At 39.5% G+C, this 20,008-nt stretch overlaps 1 protein-coding gene across 1 annotated transcript; it reads right to left on the reverse strand.

Moving 5' to 3' along the window:
• Positions 1 to 54: 54 nt before the first annotated feature.
• Positions 55 to 15,929, reverse strand: LOC111655531 (myosin-4-like). The gene is made up of 40 exons (XM_023406978.2): positions 15,800 to 15,929; positions 15,492 to 15,703; positions 14,937 to 15,080; positions 14,684 to 14,840; positions 13,740 to 13,767; positions 13,514 to 13,628; positions 13,321 to 13,413; positions 13,124 to 13,187; positions 12,935 to 13,033; positions 12,748 to 12,851; positions 12,533 to 12,671; positions 12,327 to 12,445; positions 11,427 to 11,576; positions 11,146 to 11,316; positions 10,753 to 11,062; positions 10,482 to 10,570; positions 10,180 to 10,267; positions 9,953 to 10,070; positions 9,718 to 9,841; positions 9,474 to 9,610; positions 9,136 to 9,391; positions 8,805 to 9,047; positions 8,265 to 8,441; positions 8,040 to 8,185; positions 7,859 to 7,949; positions 7,378 to 7,767; positions 7,149 to 7,275; positions 6,947 to 7,065; positions 6,675 to 6,871; positions 5,398 to 5,581; positions 5,146 to 5,311; positions 4,926 to 5,050; positions 4,516 to 4,824; positions 3,787 to 3,990; positions 3,569 to 3,694; positions 3,295 to 3,465; positions 2,133 to 2,237; positions 1,917 to 2,012; positions 1,689 to 1,823; positions 55 to 580 (listed from the first exon to the last, which is right to left on the reverse strand). Exons 2-40 carry the CDS (start codon positions 15,693 to 15,695, stop codon positions 557 to 559), a joined length of 5,844 nt encoding a protein of 1,947 aa, XP_023262746.1. The 5' UTR covers positions 15,696 to 15,703; positions 15,800 to 15,929; the 3' UTR covers positions 55 to 556.
• Positions 15,930 to 20,008: the final 4,079 nt, after the last annotated feature.

Consider the following 20,008-nt stretch of genomic DNA (forward strand, 5'->3'; position numbering starts at 1 on the left):
TTTTTGTAGCAGACAGCAGGGCACTGCAGACCTTAACCCAGGTAGAGACCGAAATATGAGCAAACAAACAAAATTTGACTTTAATTTTACAAATACTTATCACAACTGTGCAACTAAAAACAACAGACAACAGAAACAGGCCAACAACTAAACTATGACAGTGAAAGTTACAACAGAAATGTGGAAATTTAAGCCTTAGATTGGGAAAATCCTCCAATTAGAAATCAAATTATTACTCTACTATTCATCTCACAGGTGTTTAAGGGCATTTAATGTCATTGAAAATGTCAAAAACACAAATTTCAAATGTCCTTTACATTACTACTGGATTAATAAATATCAATTAAATATGAATAACAGTATTCACTTATTTGATAGATGATTGCTTAATTTATTTTGGTAAGATTTACTACTATGAGTTAACATGCTGTGATATCAATATGGTATGGTCAACTATAAACTACTACATATCTATGACTTGCTCTCAGACATGATTGTCATGCACATTTATATCCACTGCTCTTCAAACAGCAGAGGAGTCTTGTTCCACACTCAGTTACTCGCCCTGTCCCTCTTGTGCCTGGAAAACAAACACATTCATATGAAAATAGTGTATATTAATATATAATTTTTTTCTGGGACAAAACTCTAATTGTTTATAGTATTTTTTCTATCTTTCAACTCTCACAGAGTTCCCGCCATACTACCAACAAGAACAGTTGTTTAGCTTTAAATCATACAATGGACAGTGTTCATGTTGGGCACTTTCAGAGGGAACTGCTAAAGACTAGTATTTACAGTTTGTATCAAATACAAGCTCAGCACTATCCCAGACCTGTGTATCAGGTGTGGAGAGGAGAAGGGGACGTTCTTCCACTGTGTCTGGGAATGCAGTAAAGTCCAACAGTTTTGGCGGGAGATTAAACAAAATTTAGAGACTATACTAGAAATAAAATTTGTTCTTGACCCTAAACTATTTATTCTAGGTTTATATCCTGATAGACATCACATATCAAGAAAAATAATCACTGCCCTGGATTTATGTTTACTGCTTGCAAAAAGAGTCATAGCACTCTCATGGAGGAGTACCAGTAAACCAAAACTCATCAACTGGGTTAAGGAAATATCCACAACTTTACCTATGGAGAAGATAACTTACATTATAAAAGGAAAACTACCACTATTTCAAAACATTTGGGGTCCTTTTATGGAATATATGGAGAGTGCGGATTTAAGTAATGTGGGGAATGAAGCTGACGAGGCGTAGTTGTCGGTAGTCCTATGCATTGATCTAAAAAATTTTTTTTTTCTTTTGATATTTGATTTCTTTATTCTGTGTGAATTGTACATCTAAATTTGTATTTTTGATCCATGCATAATGGTGAAATAACCTGGGCTAACTCTTGATAAGACAGAGAAACCTTTATTGTTCTGGCTGTTGTTGTTGTTGTTGTTTTTTTGTTTTGTTTTTTTTATATACTTATACTTTCACCTAAGTGTTGCTCTATGTTATCTCATAAATACCTGACTTGCAAGGAAGGACAATTTGAATGCTGGACAATAATTTAGTTACCCCTGACGTCTTCTTTGGTGTAAGAGCACTCTTATTTCTGTATAATTATGTATCTTGGAAACACTTTAAAAACTCAATAAAGATAATGTTGGGGAAAAAAATACAAGCTCAGTACCTTTGTCCCAATTTCACGGCTCTTGGCCCGCATCTTGTTGGCCAGAGATTCGGCCACATCAGCTCTCTCCTCGGCCTCCTCCAGCTCGTGCTGGGCCTTCCTGAATCTGGCCATGTGCGCGTTGGATTGCCCCTCCTGCAAGTCAGTCATGTTAAATGTATCGGTGATCAGACGCTAAATCACACATTTTTTAACATTTTTTATACTGATTGATAGTGATTCACTCACAACTTCCTCAGCGTGGCGTTTGTAGACCTTCATTTTGATCTGGAGCTTGTCCACAAGATCCTGCAGTCGAATGTTGTTTTTCTTATCTTCCTCAGACTGAATGAAGACGAGAACCAAAGGATTCTATCTTTAAACACTCTTTTATTTGGACAGTATTGTAATCTAGTGCAGTAGGGTTAATTGATTACAAACATGAAGAATCTTTTTTATTTTTACCTGATAGGTTAGCTCCTTGACCTTCCTCTCATATTTACGGACTCCTTTGATGGCCTCAGTGGAACGTTTTTGCTCGGCTTCTAGCTCATTTTCCAGCTCACGGACCTGAGTACAAGAGCAGAGTTCAGTCTACTTTCTATGATTTCTAGTTCTATGATTTATGGTTTCTATGAGTCTTGAATTTTTATTAAGGTCTCTGGTTGAACTGCTTAAATTACTTTGGTTGCAGCCTTTACGGACAACTGATTCCAAGTTTGCCACATAACATAAATATCAATGAGTGAAAAAAAGGTTATTCATTTGTTTTTGATATGCCATGCCATTCAATCCAATTTATGGTTGCTAAATTCGTGTGAGCATGGCCTATTGGACAAAAACTCAATTTCCTTTAATTGCAGAGCCATCTAGAGCTGCGACAATTAGTCAGTTAATCAATCAGCAGAAAAGGAATTGGCAACAATCATGATAATTGAGTGACTGTTTTAATAATTTTTTAAGCAAAATTGTGAAACATGGTTCCATCTTTTCTTTGTTTTGGTGATTCATGACCTGTGTGGAAGGTGTTGTAAGTTGGCCGATCATTTGCAAATTGTAGAATTTTGATGAAAAAATTTAATGATAAAGGAATAAAAATAAAATTAATGTTTTTAAATGTTTTAAAAGAAATGATCAGTGAAAAGATTAAAAATATCTAAAATCTTGTTAAGGGGTTGGATGTTGGCCGCTAACAATTTTCAAGTGGGCCATGAGTTAGAAAAGGTTGGGAGGGGCTGTCTTACATGGTAGTAAATTGAGTAGTTTTGGGTGTCGGCCTGTTGGCCTCAGACAGCTGAGGATGTTACATCGGTCAGCTTTAAATTATAACAAGCATTTCTTTTTTTCTTTTTTTTTTTTTTTACTATTTTCTGATTAATAGAGAAAAAAATTGGCTGATTAACCGATAATGAAAATAATTGTTAATTGCAGCCCTAGAGCCATTCTGAAACAATTTCACATATAGATATGTATATATAGACTCTACTACATGATGGTAAACATAAATAGCCACACCTCAATTTCTAGTACTGGCAGTTTGTTGCATATTTAGGTCACCTCTCAGTATGTGAACAGTCTCATGGTCAATATTTTTAAGTTGTAGCTGGACACAGAACACTGTACTTACTCTCGCCTCCAGTTTCTGCAGCTGTTTCTTCCCTCCCTTCATGGCTAAGTTTTCCGCCTCGTCTAATCGGTGCTGCAGGTCCTTCACTGTGACCTCCAGGTTCTTCTTCATCCTCTCCAGGTGAGCGCTGGTGTCCTGCTCCTTCCTCAGCTCTTCAGCCATCATGGCAGCCTAGAGGTAGAAGTATAGGCACAAGTGAACTACTGATTTTTCTTAGTTCTTATTTCATTAAGTCTGTGTTAAGTGAAATAAAAACCCTGCAAAAGCAGATTACATCAGTAATGGCTTTCTTGGCCTTTTCCTCAGCATTCCTGGCCTCTTGAACGGCTTCCTCTGTCTCACTGTGGAGCTGAGTTACATCCACCTCAAGTTTCTTTTTGGTGTTCAGAAGACTGGTGTTCTGCCAAAGATGAAGCAGTTGTTATATACAGTGTATAAGTAGTGCAAATCAGGGAGCGTTGTTCAATATGACACTACAAGTAAATAACCAACCTGAGAATGAAGTAGTCCAGCTCGTTCACTGGCATCAACCAGTTCCTGTTCAGCCATTTTGCGGCTCCTCTCCGTCTGCTCCACGACCGCTCGAAGCTCTTCAATCTCAGCCTGCATCAAGGCCGTTCTGCGCTCCATCATGGCTACCTGCTCCTTCATGTCATCCTGCCCTCTGACTGAGTCATCCAAGTGGATTTGGGCATCCTGAAAATGCATTTTGTCTCGGTTAAACCGACCCTTCCGACACGGAGGGGCAAGATCTTTCAACATCTATAAGAAGTCCAGTGTGACCATCAGGTCAAAATTTACACCCCATCAACAGGCTGGTCCAGGATAAGTACCTACTGTAGTACTGACAGTGACCTCCTGATCTTTTCTTTAGCACCACCATCAGGCCAAAAGTGCCGTGTGTAAACAAATGATGCAAAATTTTGACATACGAAATGTTTGTCAACTCCTAAATTAGATTTTGACATGAAAATATTTAATGTCTCTGTAAAGCACTTTTATCGTCTTTTGTCTCAATGGTGTTAAATATTAAAACTTCCCTTGATAAACATTATTAGCAATTTAGTGTCAAGTTAACTTTGTAGCATCTAGAGATTTTAATTTTTTTGCTGTAGTGTTGATGAATTTTTAGTGAGTCTGGGTGGCACGGGGTGGCACTGCCCCTCCCTGAAATATGATGGAAACTTCACAAGAGCCTTTTCAACCATGTATTTGTTGTACCTTGAGTTGCCCCTGAACGTTCCTCAGTTGTTTCTGGGCCTCGGCCGACTGCCTGTTACCATGGCTCAGCTGGATCTCCATCTCGTTCAGGTCTCCCTCCATCTTCTTCTTCACTCTCAGGGCGTCGTTCCTGCTCCGGACCTCAGCGTCCAGCATTGTCTGCATGGACTCCATCACTCTCTGGTGGTTCCTCTTCATCTGGTCGATCTCCTCGTCTTTCTCTGCTACTTTTCTGTCAACTTCTGCCTTCATCTGGTTTAGATCCATTTGTACACGCAGGATCTTGGACTCATCTTGTTCCAGTGAGGCCTTAAAAACAGTTTCATTTGTATGTGTAAATGTCAGTAGTTCCTCATACCACGTTTGATGAATATGTGCATTACTTTTCTGCTGCTTTCAGTGATCAGTACCTCAGCTTCTTCCAGCGCAGTCTGCATGTCACATTTCTCTGTCTCCACCTGCTTCTTGAATTTCTCCAGCTCATGAATCGTCTTCCCAGTCTCTCCAATTTGCTCTGTCAGGTCTGAGATCTCCTCTGCATTTCAAAATATGGCATTTCAAAGAGGTGTTGAAATAATGAATAAAATAAATAAAACACTTTTTTTCCCCTCACAGTAAGATTTCACTCACGTTGCAGGTTTTTATTTTCCCTTTTCATTGTCTCCAGATGATCAAGAGCTTCTTCATACGAGTTCTTCAGTTTGAAGAGTTCAGTGCTCAGGGATCGAGATTCTTTCTGAGCGCCTTCAAGCTCTGCCTGAGCCTCCTCATACTTCTGCTTCCACTCGGCTAGAATCTGGATTCATTGAAACAGCCACTAATAATTAATGATGTAACATAAACAACTGGTGTCTTATTAAGCGTGATTGTCAAAAAAAATACCTTGTCAAAGTTTCTCTGCTTCTTGTCAAGGGTAGCAGCTAAGTTGTTGGACCTTTCCACATCCACCATGAGATCCTCCATTTCGTTCTGAAGTCGCTGTTTAGTTTTCTCCAGTGAGGCGCACTTTGAATTCACTGCTTCGATTTGTTCTTCAGCGTCTTGGAGGCGCTGGGCAAGCTTTTTCCTTTGAAGAGTGAGTCAGTAGTCAGAACACAGCAAACTAGGCAAACACAGGTATCATAAAGAGGGGTTAAAGTCCTAAAATAAAATATTTATAAAAAATGATGTGCACATACTGTATGGTTGTTTGATTAAACAGCAGAATTCTATGTGGTTGTTTGTTTTTTGGCCACCATGTGGCAGCAGAAAAGGCTGTAAATGTATCATCGACATATTATCACCAAGTGGCAACCCCCAAGGCTGAAAAATGAAGCCAACACAGATGTACCACTTCCTCTAATGGCCGCTTGATGGTGACTACAACAGTGAGTCAATCCCCATAGATCCCAATGTCAAAATGTCAGACTTTACAGCAGAAATAAACAGGTTTACAGGCTGCTACAAAAACAGTTTTGGTCTCTACAGCTAATTTCCTCATTCATGACGACTGTACAGGGGTAAATTTTTATATAACTCACTCTTTTGAGTTTTATTAAGGCTTAAGGTTCTGCATAATTGAGGGCGTGGCTGCTTTGAGTGACAGGTGGGTGAGTGTATAATTGCCACAAGCCGGCTTGCACCAAAATCTCGGCTCCACACATGCTCCACCTCTTTGCCCATTTTTGGATTAACCAGGGGTTAGGCGGAGTCAGTCACTGCCAAGATGGCGACAGCGGAGCAGCTCACTCTGAGCAGCTCACTCTGAGCAGCTCACTCTGAGCTTCAAAACCAGTCTTCAGAAACCTGTGGGTGATGTCATGGAGGCCACACCATCTTTATTTACAGTCTATGATTATCACTGCACACAGTTGTGTAGAAGGTTAGCGGTTCCAGATTTGCACATTATTTTTATGTAATTATTAGACAGTGATAGTGGAATGAAGAGAGAGATACAACAAAGGTCCCCAGTCAGAATTAAACCAGTTCATGGGGGCACCCCACTATCTCTGCTAGTGGGTCAGGTAGCAAACTGAAATCTTTGCTGGAAATGAACCAAAACAAATAAAAGTTGTGGGCCTAAAACCAAAACAATGAGCTAAAAGATGCTAAAACACTCTGTAGCGCTTTCACATTATACAGTCATTGATGTACTGCCCAATTTATTAATCTAATCTTACTTTGCCTCCTCGAGCTCCTCAGTGCGTTGGATGGCGTCAGTCTCATATTTGTTCCTCCACAGAGCCACCTCAGTGTTCGCCTTTGACAAACTCCGCTGCAGCTCAGCTTTGGCCTCCTGCTCCTCCTCGTACTGCTCACGAAGGAGATCGCAGTCATGACGAGCCGACTGCAAACTGTGAGCCAGGGCATTCTTAGCCTACGAGGAAGACATTAATTGATGAAAGATCACAAGAAAAAAGTGATTGTGTTTGCAAGTGTGAGCTTTCATTACCTTTGTTTCTTCCTCAATCAGCCTCTTTAGCTCGTCAATCTGTGTCGTGAATCCCTGTTTTCCTCGCGTCAGTTGGGAAATGAGACTCTCTCTCTCTTCCATTTGTCGTGAAAACTCAGCTATGACAAGCAAAACAAGAAACCACATTTTAATTAAAGGTCTTCAACTTAATGAACTGAACTAAGATGAGGGACAGAACTACCATTCTCAGTTTGAAAACGGGCCCTCTGATTGGTGAGATCAGAAATATGTCGCATGTTTTCATCATTCTTGGTCTTTAGCTCCATTAGCTGATCTTCAAGTGAGCGACACATCTTCTCCAGGTTGACCTATGAGTAGAGAAAATTAACACAAATTTGACATTCAAGCAGTTCAATGGGTTCTGGGTTCCCTAATACTCTAGTAGGGTATGTCAGGTTTATAAGTCCCACCTTGGCTTTTGCAACTGCTTCCATATTACTGGCCAAATCATCAATCTCCATTTTCATTTCACTCTTCTCCTTCTCCAGTTTCTGTTTGATTCTCTGGAGGTTGTCGATCTGCTCTCCTAGCTCGGCCATGCTGTCCGCTTGCTTCTTGCGCAGGGCGGCAGTCGTGGCCTCGTGGTGCAGCGTGGACTCCTCCAGGTCACGTCGCAGTTTGAGGAACTCAGCTTCGCGCTTCTTATTCATCTCTATCTGCGCAGCAGTGGCTCCTCCGGCCTCCTCCAGCCTCTCGCTGATCTCCTCGATCTCCCTGGTGAGGTCAGACCTCTGCTTCTCAATCTTGGCCCGAACCGCTCGTTCGGCCTCGACCTCTTCCTCCATTTCTTCAATACGGGCCTTAAAATAGAAAATGTAATATACCACAATGAGGTGAACTTTGGTTGCAATGAATCTGATGAATGTATGACTTGAATCTGTGCTTTATTACTTGGAGTTCCTTCATCTTCTTTTGGAGCTGGTTATTAATTGCTTGCTCATCTGCAATCTTGCTGAGCAGCTGGTTGTTTTCAAATTCTTTTCTATGAGGAAAAAAAACAAAAAGTTGTCAATTCAAGCACTAAAATGTATTTCCTTCACACATATTTCCCATGATCAATGCATTATCTTACTTCTTAATTTTCTCCTCAGATTGCTGCTTGTCATTTTCCAGATCCATCAGGGATTCATGTGTGAGCTTCAGATCTCCCTCCAGCTTCCTCTTGGCTCTTTCAAGGTCCATGCGGATCTTCTTCTCTTGCTCCAATGAACCCTCGAGCTTGAAAACAAGTTGCACAAAGTTAATTAAAAATGTTAAGTAACATCAGGGTTGGAGCATGTCTTTGTCAGCAACTCACATCATCAACTTGCTGCTCAAGCTTGGACTTGGCTTTGGTCAGAGAGTTGACTTTATCTTCCTCTGCTTGAAGATCATCCAGCCCCTGCTGGTGAGCTTCTTGAAGAGCTTTCTTCTCCTTGGTCAGTTTGCCAATGTTTTCATCCTGACCAGCCAGCTCTTCCATTAAATTTTTGACCTGCAATAGGTAATGCGCATACACATAATTATAAACCTGAAACTCAACTAAACCTAGAAGGCACTTGTAGCGCACATACTGTATATCCTTTAAGGCTAATTTGGACTGAAATGACTCAACAACTGTTTTGAATGGATCTTCAGGAAAATTTCTGCAAACATTAATGGTTCTCAGAGGATGAATCCAAATGACTTTGGTGATCTACTGCCACCATTAAGTTGGCATTTGTGGTTCCAAGGAAAAATGTCTTGACAACTTTTGCATGGACTGCCATGAAAAAAAAGCAAATAAATGGGACCAAAAACAGAAAGCAGAAGGAACACACAGAGGTACAAACCAAGTAGTACAAGTGAAATCACAAACCTTGTTTTCTGTGGCATGTTTCTCCTTCTCCACTTTAGCCAGGGTAATCTCTAGGTCATCAATGTCTTTTTTAAGCTCAGAGCATTCGTCTTCCAGCTTCCTCTTCTTGGCGGTCAACTCAGCATTCATTTCCTCTTCGTCCTCCAGTCTCTCGGTCACCTCTTTGAGTTTGGCCTCGAGCTGGATTTTGCTCTTGATCAGTCCTTCACATCTCTCCTCTGCATCACAAAGATTTTCTGAGTCCTAAGAAAAACACAGAGAGAACAACACTAATGTGATCATTTGGATATTTTTTGACTGGGATCAGTGGCTTTAATTTGCTGGTACTCACAGATTGTACTTGCAGGAGGAGGTTATTTTTCTCCTGCAGCAGAGAAACCATTTTCTCTTCAAGCTCCTTTCTCTTGGTCTCTGACTTTGCCAGATCCTCCTTACATTTGACAAAGTCCTCTTTCATGGTTGCCATCTCCTTTTCAGTCTCTGCGCTCTTTAGAAGTGGCTTTATTTTAAAGAACAGCTTCATCCATGGCCAGTGTTTCACATTCATGAATGAACGCAAGTTATATTGCAGAATCCAGACGCAATCTCTGTCAGATACACAGCATCAAAGGTATTAGTAGTAGGTTCATTTCCTTAATAAATAAAGAGCATTTTTGGTGCTAATATTACCTTTGTGCAATTAGATTGGAGAATTCCCTTCTCATCAGATAACCACGACACAGTGCTTGAGTCTGCGTCACCAGAGAAGCTAGTTTTTCATCTCGCAACTCCTCCAGAGTGCCAAGTAAACCAGCTTTGAAGAAGACCTACAACAACATCCATTAAACTGAATCAATTTGTTTCTCATAAAGGGTATTCTCAGTGGTACCAAAAGCTTTTAGGACTTTACCCTATGAGGCATTTGGACACATACCTTTGTAGCCCCAAATCGGTACTGTGTGTGGTCAACATCAATTGAACCAAGAAGCTTCTCGGAAGCCTTCTTTCCGTCAATGAACTGTCCCTCAGGGATGGCACTGGCATTCAGGATTCTGTACCTGTTCAGATTGAGATTAAGATATATATATATATAATCGTGATCTGCAATGATGTAGACAAAAAACACAAGTAGGCTATTACTTATAATTATCTAATTGTGTAATCCTGACCTCTGCTTGAAGTCAGCATAAAGAATTCTGCTGGGAAATCCCTTCCTGCAAATCCTGATACCCTCCAGCACACCGTTACAGCGTAGCTGGTGGATGACCAAGTGATTGTCCATGATACCTGCAGACAGGTCCACATGAATTACTTGGAAACTGACTCTAAAATCAAATTTAAACATCATGTTTTTGTCTTTAATTGCACAAACAATATACAGTATTTGCACACCTACCTGGTGTTTTAATCTCATTTGGAATCAGGCAGCGCACAAAGTGAGGATGGGTGCTCCTCAAGTTTGTCATTAGTTTTCCCAGATTTTCCTGTAAATTTGAGGATATCAAACAAAAATAAAAGTTGACACAGCAAATCAAAGATGAAAACAATCAAAAAAAAAAAAAAAATCCAACAATCCAACCAAACATTAATATTCGACTAGTGCGACTTACTGGAGACAAAATGATATGAATACACCACCTTGTATGATCATTTCAAGGCAAAAAGTCATATCCACATAGATTACTATCAGCTCTGTACCCTGAAAACAGCAGACACTGTCTGGAAGGAGCCACCCTTCTTCTTTCCACCTTTCTTTGCTTTTCCACCTGCAGCGTCACCACCTGATTCTACAGAGCAAACAGAAATATTAGTTGTCCTTTGTTAAGGTGTGAAGACCAGTATTTATTATTTCTACAAAATCCCAATCATTCCTTAAATAGTCTCCACCCGGACACCCATTGTTCCATTACTAAGGATTTCAGTCTCTTTAATTGATACTAATAACTCCAACACTTTGTAAATCCTCTACCTGCTTCAGCACCAGAAAACGAGGCATACAAGTAGCCCAGTAGTTTCATTGATGATTTCTGGTAAAGCTGCACCACAGACTCGTTCAGCGGGTCTTTGTTCTTCTCCAGCCAGCCGCTGATGTTGTAGTCCACAGTGCCAGCGTAGTGCACCAGGGTGAAGTGAGCCTCTGGCTTGCCTTTCACAACCTTTGGCTTTTGGAAAGCATTTGTCTTTCCAAGATGCTGGTCGTAGAGTTTATTCTTAAAAGAGGTGTCTGAAGCCTTGGGGAACATACACTCCTCTTCAAGGATGGAGAAGATGCCCATTGGCTGTTGAATATATCATAGGCACATATGAGACACTATGTTTAAAATGAAGTTAAATATTAAATTGGGCAGTACATCAATCCTACCTTTTCAATGAGCTCAATGCAGGCTGCCAGGTCCATACCAAAGTCAATGAACTCCCAGTCTATTCCTTCCTTTTTGTATTCTTCTTGCTCCAGTACAAACATGTGGTGGTTGAAAAACTGTTGCAGCTTCTCATTAGTGAAATTAATGCAGAGTTGCTCCATGCTGTTGAACTAAGACAACAATTAACCATTAATATATGACGAATCCACATAAAACTGAGAAACAACAATAATAATAGATGGAAACCATCAACCAAAATAAACTTTGAGTCCGAACTCACATCAAATATTTCAAATCCAGCGATGTCCAACACTCCGATGAAGAACTGTCTGGGCTGCTTTGTGTCCAGCATCTCATTGATTCGTATGACCATCCATAAGAACATCTTCTCATAGACAGACTTGGCCAGAGCTCCAACTGAATTGGTGACCTGACCAGAAGATGTTGCACATGAAACTGATAGTAAAACTTACAAAGTGGTTACAGGACATAAAGGAAATTTCTCACTGGCTGATATTTGTCCATACTGGACATCATTGAGTGGGGGGTTTCTTAAGTTTTGCCCAAACCAACCACTACTGAGTGATGTATCTATCCCACAAAACTTATATGTAATCAATATTGTCTATTGGAAGCAGTTGGTAGGAGGCTAATTTTAGAAATTTTAGACCTGACGAGTTTACGACTTGTTAAGTCGACTCACAGCAACCTGTACAGTAGTTTCAGTCTCACATAAGTCTGTCAGTAGCATGCTGACACTGAAACTGTGGTAGCAGCAGGTAACAAAGTGTTTCAGGACAATTAAGATTTCTACATACAGAGTTATTTCACTAAGCCGACTTACAACAACCTGGATGTTTTTCTGTTGCTATTTTCATGGTTGTAGCTGAATAACTAGCAAGCTAGATAGGAAGATAATGTCAATATTCTTAATTCCACCAAGGTTAAGCTCTGATTGGTTGGCTGCATGAATGACTACATGAATCCCTGAACAAACTGGAGACGTGGGCAGTGAGGCAGAGGTCTGGCTACTTGTTACCAACACACTGAGTCATTTTATTTATAGGCTTGGTGAGGGGAGGAAACACCATCGCACTTAGCATCATGGTGATATCTGCCTCGATCATGTGAGAACTCATTGTGCACTATAGACGGTTATAACTTTGAGCTGTTTCTGTACCTGGGGGACCGTTTGACCTTTGGTGACATATTCATTCCCCACTTTCACTCTTGGGTAGCAAAGGCCTTTCAACAAGTCAGCAGAGTTCAGGCCCATGAGGAAAGCGACTTTGTCTGCAACTGTGAGGCAAACATGAGCATTTTTGTTAACTCAGTCTGCATCTTCACTGAAAACAAAATGACAAAAAAAAAAGGAAAAAGTCTCACCCTCAGTGCCATCGGGCTCCGCCTGCTCCTCCCGCTGCTTCTGCTTGAACTTCATGTTCCCGTAATGCATCACAGCGCCAGTCAGCTTGTAGATGGAGACTTTCTCTTCATTGGTGAAGCCCAAGACATCAGTGGCTGTCTGTTAAATTAAATTAACAGTGTTAGTAGAAGCCAATAAAAAGCTTGTAAATGGCGACTGACGAGAGAAAGCTCACATCTGTGGCCACCAGCTCCTCTCTGTCGTCAATGCTGGCCACAGTGATCTGCCCCTGACTTATCATGGGGAAGTCGTATGGGTTTGTTGTTATGAGAAGCATTTCTGTAGAGAGAAACAAATAAAATCACATGAAAATAAGTCTAAAAAATATCTTAAATTGCAAGATATTAATGGCCTCGCCATACCTATAAGCTCTGGTTTGTGCCCAGTCTGAATCTGATAGAAGATGTGGTAGCTCCTCTCTTCAGACAACTGGAACGTCACTCTTGACTTTTCCAGCAAGTCTACATGAAATAATGAATGAAGTCATGATTAACAATAGCAGGTATACTGTACATACAATGCACATTATTTATTTGGCAAGACAAACTCACAGGTTTCAATATCAGCAGAAGCCAGTTTCCCTGATGTTCCAAAGTGAATTCTGATGAATTTACCCTATGAAACATAAATCAGGAAAAATGCACATGAAAACATGAATGTTAAAAATGCATAGTGGTTTAAGGAATAAGGCATGTTACATTCTTGCGACAGGTTATTCAAAAAAATCAATATTAGAGCTCATACTTACAAATCTTGAGGAGTTGTCATTCCTCACAGTCTTGGCGTTCCCAAAAGCCTCCAGCAAAGGATTCGCTGAAATGATTTGATCTTCCAGTGTCCCCTGAAAAACACAGCCAGCGTCATCAGAATCATGTCTTTTTTGTTAAAAATTTAATCTTATTGAGGGATTATGAGATGGGTTTCTGTCACATTTCCACTACCTGAATCTTTCCAGGTGAGTGGTCTTTCTTGTCACTTCCGCCAGCCACTGCGATTGTCGCAAAGTACTGGATGACACGCTTGGTGTTGACAGTCTTTCCTGCACCAGATTCTCCACTGTGAACACAGAATAAAAGAGAGCTGAGGACAACAACAAAAAGTACACCCTTGCATCATTTATTGATTGAATTATAAGACACATTTTAAGTTTATATGTAACAGACTTACGTAATCAGGACAGACTGGTTCTCCCGATCTGTCAGTGACAAAGAAATATGAACAAGTTTTGGTGATGTGATGCCTTGAAAAACTCACTTTGAGCAGTGGTGTGTTTTTTCTTTTAAACTTAAACCTTTATATATTCATGTTTTTAGAGGTTCTAAATTTTGATTATGAAACTGTTGTGGAATGGCAGCCATTGTGGCCTCAAGTGGCAATTGCAAGCTAATGCCATATTGAATATCGAGTCAGTCATTTGCTTTAAATCATTAGGCGACCTGACTGAAATAACAATAAGCTGAACAGGTAATGACAAATATGTCTCCTGGTGACGAATAATGTGTGTACCTCTGACTTTTTCTCCTTCTCACATTTATAATTATTTTAGTCAAACAAGTGGCGCAAACCGACTCCAAACTAACCTCAAAAACAATATATAGCTATAGTTTGCTAATGTTAGTGATCTTTAGCCACCATAAGCTGCTGGTCATTCCAGACCAATTAAGTGTATTGAATTAAAGAATCTTTTATCTCCTCTGACTTTCTAGGATTTCTTTTTCAAAGCTACACACCACTGGGTTTAAAAATTCACCGGCTTTGACTGAGGCAGCCAAAAGTCTATATGGACAATTTTGTGCCATCAACATAATTATCTTCACATTGGGCGAGTTTTGCAGAGACATTTGCATTTAGTATTTACCCCACAATTTTGATCCCTGAAACACCACTGAAACCCTATTTACTACTTTTTTACTTTACACATAAAATAACATTGCAGCACAATCAAGTTAATATAGATACATATACAGTATAATGTATGCAAAAAAAATCTATATAATTGACAAACTTGGCCAACATCTGACATTGAAAATCAACATCTGTTTTGGATTAAACAATATAATTATTCAAGACTATAATTTTGTTACATGCTCAAAGAAGTCATTGTTTCTTACCTGTAAGCATATTTTGATATGCATTATCAGAGACAGAGAAAATATGTGGTGGGGCCTCCATGCGCTTTTTGCCTCTGTAGGCCGACACAACCTTTGGGTCGTACACCGGCAGCCACTTGTATGGGTTTACAGTGACACAGAAGAGCCCAGAGTAAGTCTGCAGAGGAAAATATACATTATGTGAGGTGAGAGAGAGAGAGAGTCACTCAGACACACAAAGTAGTTGAAACCCCCCCACCCCATCATTACGTACATAAATCATCCATGCTGCGTAACGATCTTTGAGGTTGAACAGCACAGAGGGCTCATTGAGGTGGGTCATCATGGCCATGTCCTCAATCTTGTCATACTTTGGGGGATTCATAGGATGGCAGTCATCCTCCTTGACTGTTACCGTCTGAAAAATAAAAAAGAGAAGAGAAGAAGAGAAGAGAAGAGAAGAGAAGAGAAGAGAAGAGAAGAGAAGAGAAAATAATATTGAAGGAAAAAATAGAATATTCCTGCTGCAGAACTAACAGAAACAGAAAAAGAAAAATAGCATGAGAACAGACTAGTATAAATAAAAAATTGCGTTCAGAATAAATAAAATGTTGGTTTCTTTAAACACTAAACCAAGTGACGCTTGAAGTTCCACACGAGTGTTTTTGCATGTTTCAATCCATTTATTGCAAATCATTTACATAACACTGACTAGTTTATAAGGCATGCTGTACAGTTTTAGATTGTTTAGTCAGTCTACACCTGATAATCAGTGATTTAAAGTATACGTGGTTTGTTCATCACTGATGCTGTGCAGAGAAATATTCACCTCATCAGCTTCAGTCTTCACGGTGACTTGGCCACCTTCCTTGTTCTGTATGATACCTTTGATGTACAGCTCCTTGGCATTGGGCACAAAGCAGGCTGTTCTGGCATCGAAAGGCCGGTTCTGAGCCTCAACTCTTTCCTTCTCAGGTTTGCGGAGAAAGATGGCTGCCGGCCCGTACTGGGCCATCTCGGCATCACTGCTCATGTTGATACCTCAAGGCAAGAAAGTAAGGCACATTTAAGTTAAATTAATTAAGATGTTCAAAAGATTTTTTAGGAAATTTGAGTACAATTTTGTTTCTTACTTACCAGGTCTGCTCAACCCAGTTGAATTGAATCAGAAGTTGGTCAGTGCTGCAGGTCAAACACACAAAAAAAAAGATTATGAAGAAGGGCAGTTCCCAGCCACGACTGCTGACAGATGCCGGTCTCAGAAGGGTAGACGATAGATCTTACCAATTGTCAGAGAATGGCAGGCCTCTAAGTGAAGACCAGTGGGAGGCTGAGGCCCCTTTTATCAAGATGAATGTGCTGCTGAAGCAAACCGGATGCTCCAAACTTGGCAATGTCAGTATTCAAATGTCAATCAAGTCGCATTATCGATTTCTGCTCAACACTTAAATATGGCACAGGATCCTCTGGTGGTAATAGGAACATGTCAGCAGCAACAGGCGATGATCCTCAAGCACTATTTTTACATGCCTTCTGTACTGTCAAGAGCTGTCACTAACTACTTAATGTTTATGCTGTTCAGCAGGATGACAGCTCATGTTTAATGCATGATGAAATGTTTAATCAGTGTATTTAGAGCAATAATGCCGATTTATAGAAAGAAAGCGTCAGTGCGTATGTTTATGGGTGTAACTCAGTGTGTGTTAATGATGTGTCACGACCTTCATGTTCACCCTGGACTCGAGGACCACCTGCTCATTCACCCCTGAGGCACCTTGCTTGGATTAACTGGTTCAAACTCAACACAAATGTCAGTACAATGTCAATATTACTTTTTTAGAATATATCGTGAGAGAGATTCGCTGCACAAATCAGATCATTTCTTGTTTAGGTTGTTTAAATTGTTTCGGTTTTTATTTTGCATCATGCACATATCATAAAGATGAATCCGTTCTATTAATGTCTGATTAGGGTTAATAATGAATAATTTCATTCTCAGCTCCTCACGGGTAAGTACAGTCTCTGCATGTATAGAGCTATGATATAGTTATAAAGTGGACATTTGACTGAAATTAAACACAAGTTGATTTTTTCAGTGTTGTTCAAGCTCTCTCCCACACAGCATGTCATTCTTAATCTGAAAACAAGCTTGACATTATATATCATAAACTGTAAATCAAATTTTAGTATTTAAAATCTTTTAACCATTCTGAGCTTGCAAAAGAACACTGCTGGTATATGTCATTGTTTGTTTTTGCTATTTTAGTGGTGCTTTTACAGTATCATATAAGTGTTTTATATTCCCCAAATCATCACAAGCTCTGATGTCATTTAACATCAAGACACCGTACTATAACATACATATAATAAATCTGGTAAAAACACAAAATTCAGCAGATATTTTTTCTAGAGAAAGACAAAAGCCAAGACATTTTTAACAAACAAAAAGCAAAACCAACAAACAAAAATGGGCTCATAATTATCCCAGAAGTCACATTCTTCAAATCTTTTCAAAATCCAATAATCACAATTTCAGACAAGTAGAATCTGTGATGTTTTATATATATATATATATATAGCACAGTGGCTGTGGTCAACTTAAATGAAAGAGATATCACAATACTCATAGGAACAGCTCAAACAGGTTCTGCAGTATAATAATTCACTAACACAAAATGTGTCTTGCTTCATTGTATCATTACAATTAAATGAGAGGCATAGTGATGTATTGTCAGTATAACAAGATATATCAAAAAGATTAATCATGTGACTTAGATTGAGTGAGAGTGAGTTAGAAGTGAATTAAAAGTTGTATGCAGAGAAAAGAAATGGACCAAGAATCGAGCCCTGTAGCGCACCACACGTTAAACTGGTCGATGAAGAAATAATCATATATAGAGACACTTACGTTGATAATATAGAGAAAAGATTTTAATAATTTTTGGACAGACTTATAGAATAGATGTTAATTTACTACAACTATATCTGCTGCCTCTCAATTCAAACCGCAATTGATTTGTCTGAGACACGCTCCATGCCTATTTTCTCACTATTTTCTATGCCAAGGTTCGTGATAGCCAACCACCTTGAGGGAAATTTTCTGGTTTGTCTGGTTTGTTTACAAGTTAACACATGACGGTGTCCTATGTGCGCTATACTTAAGGCAGTGTGAACATCTCAAGGAAGTGGAAACACATGGCAACCAGTTTGTACTACATTTAGAATAAGCATACGACTGACTGTCTGTAACCTGACCTCTCATCATATTAGGGGGAGCAGTGCGCAGGAGCAAGTGTGAACAGCAGCTTGTCATCTTGAAGATACATCACATCATCCCTTAATATCCAGTAGTAAGGCAGACTGTGTGTTTATAGGCTCTGCGACAAGGAGATATCAAAAAATCAAAGCTTATCCCATTTATATGAGGGGACTTCATATGTGCATCTTTTTGGCAACTGGTGAAAATCAAGTCAGTTTTGGTGGTATGCTGTTTTGCTTGATTTCATATTATTGTTAGAGTTGTTGAGAATTTTACTGTCTGATAGTTCGAGTGCAATCGCTGCAGTTTGGCCTTTGCCTTTGTTTTCTTGTTCAAGTAAAATTAAACAGTTTTCTTGTCTTCTTGAAACTTGTCTTAACTCTTTAACCTTAGATACTGTTTGTTTTCCTTCATTTTTCCCAGTTTATCTGAATTCCTTCTAACAGTCCTGTGTTTACTTTATGTTCTCAGTGTAAAACTGTAATGTGCTCAGCATGAATAACAGGCCTTCCTTTCCCAATGAGGTGGTGAGTGAATAACCCTATAGCCTGCCTGAAAATGCTGACGAGCTGGTGGACAGTGTTGGTCCCTGCCTGTCCACTTAGTGTCCTGTTTCTGTTAGTGCAAACAACAACCTGTCAGCTCCTCAAGTCCTCTTCCTCCTCCTCCTCTTCGTACTGTCTCCTCTCTTGGAGGTTACCTTCAGCACTTGTACGTAACCCTCCCCTGCTGAAAGTCAAACATGCACTGCAGTAACTCTAACCCTTCTTCACAGGGATTTCTACAAATGTCATGAACATACCAGCTGCTGCCGATTACTGCACCGCTGACAGGAGGAAAAAAAAGTGGATTTTCATGACGTCCATTTGAACCTGCAGGCTCTTCTACAACACCCGAACCTTAGTGCTGTGTTTTTCAAGTTATTATCTCTTGTCTTGGTTTTCAGCTGTAGCTGTGAGCCGATGCTAATGTGATTTATACAGTCTAATTGGTGAGTGACTGCAGTGTTAATGAGCAGATTTTCATGATCAGTTATGTTCTTCAGATTTTAGTTAAAAGCAGCATTAGTGTAACCATGCTGGTTTAATGCATTATCTTTTCTTCATTTTATCTGCCAATGTGCACAGAGAAGTGTGGTCTCATTATTATCAAACTGCATGTCTCCATTTACTCATGTACTGAACTTAGATACTCAAATAATTCCTTTTTGTGCAACTTTATAATGTTTCAGGGGGAAATATGTACTTTTACCTAACAAATTTAGTTACTAGTTAATTTCTTAATTAAAAAGATATGTTAATATGTTGTGATGCTGCACTACTACTAATCTACCAGCAGCATATACAAAATTGGCTCCATTTTGACAGAACTGCATCATTAAAATGCTCTTATATGTATTTGTTAGTGATAAAAACACATTTCTGACAATACCTAATACTTTTACGTTTGATATTTCAACTTTTATTTAAGGAAAGGATCTGAGTAACTTCTTTCACCCCTGAATATCTCACAGCTGGAGTAGTATTATTGCAGACATATCTTTTGCAGTCATGTTTTTTTTCCTTTTTGTTCTGAGAAGATAAAATAAAGATACTTGACAGATTCAGTCTGTGAATGTGGGTGAATGAATAAACCAGCATCTCATGGGAAATAAACATTAGATGTTATGGCCTTTATTGGTTCCAGGGAGTAAACAACAGTTGATGAATAATGTTGAATGTGAATAAAGTGTCTCCATCTTTTGGCGGTCAACTTCTACTGCAGGTAGCAAGACCAGACAATTGGTGCAGGGTGAATTAGTTCTTATCCATTTCAGCCTGTGAAGAATTTGTAACAAGCTAATAAGGAAGAAATTGAAGAGTATTGTTTTTTTTCTTTGGAATGGGATAAGAACCTTCTCTGATTTTACCACTGACTGAAGTCTGGGTCCTTCTTAGGATTAAATGTGTTTGGACTGCAGCAAGGATCAATGAGAGATTATTCATTAATCATTAAGTTCAGTCTGATTTCACAGTGCTTCACAGTTACACAGACTTTCATCAAATTTGAGTTCAGGTCAGTGCATAAATAACTGCAGCATAGACACT

This window comes from Seriola lalandi, unplaced genomic scaffold (genome assembly GCF_002814215.2).
Source record: "Seriola lalandi dorsalis isolate HSWRI2012SDOR001 ecotype SW California unplaced genomic scaffold, Sedor1 jcf7180002054322, whole genome shotgun sequence".
In the NCBI taxonomy this organism is placed as follows: Eukaryota; Metazoa; Chordata; class Actinopteri; order Carangiformes; family Carangidae; genus Seriola; species Seriola lalandi.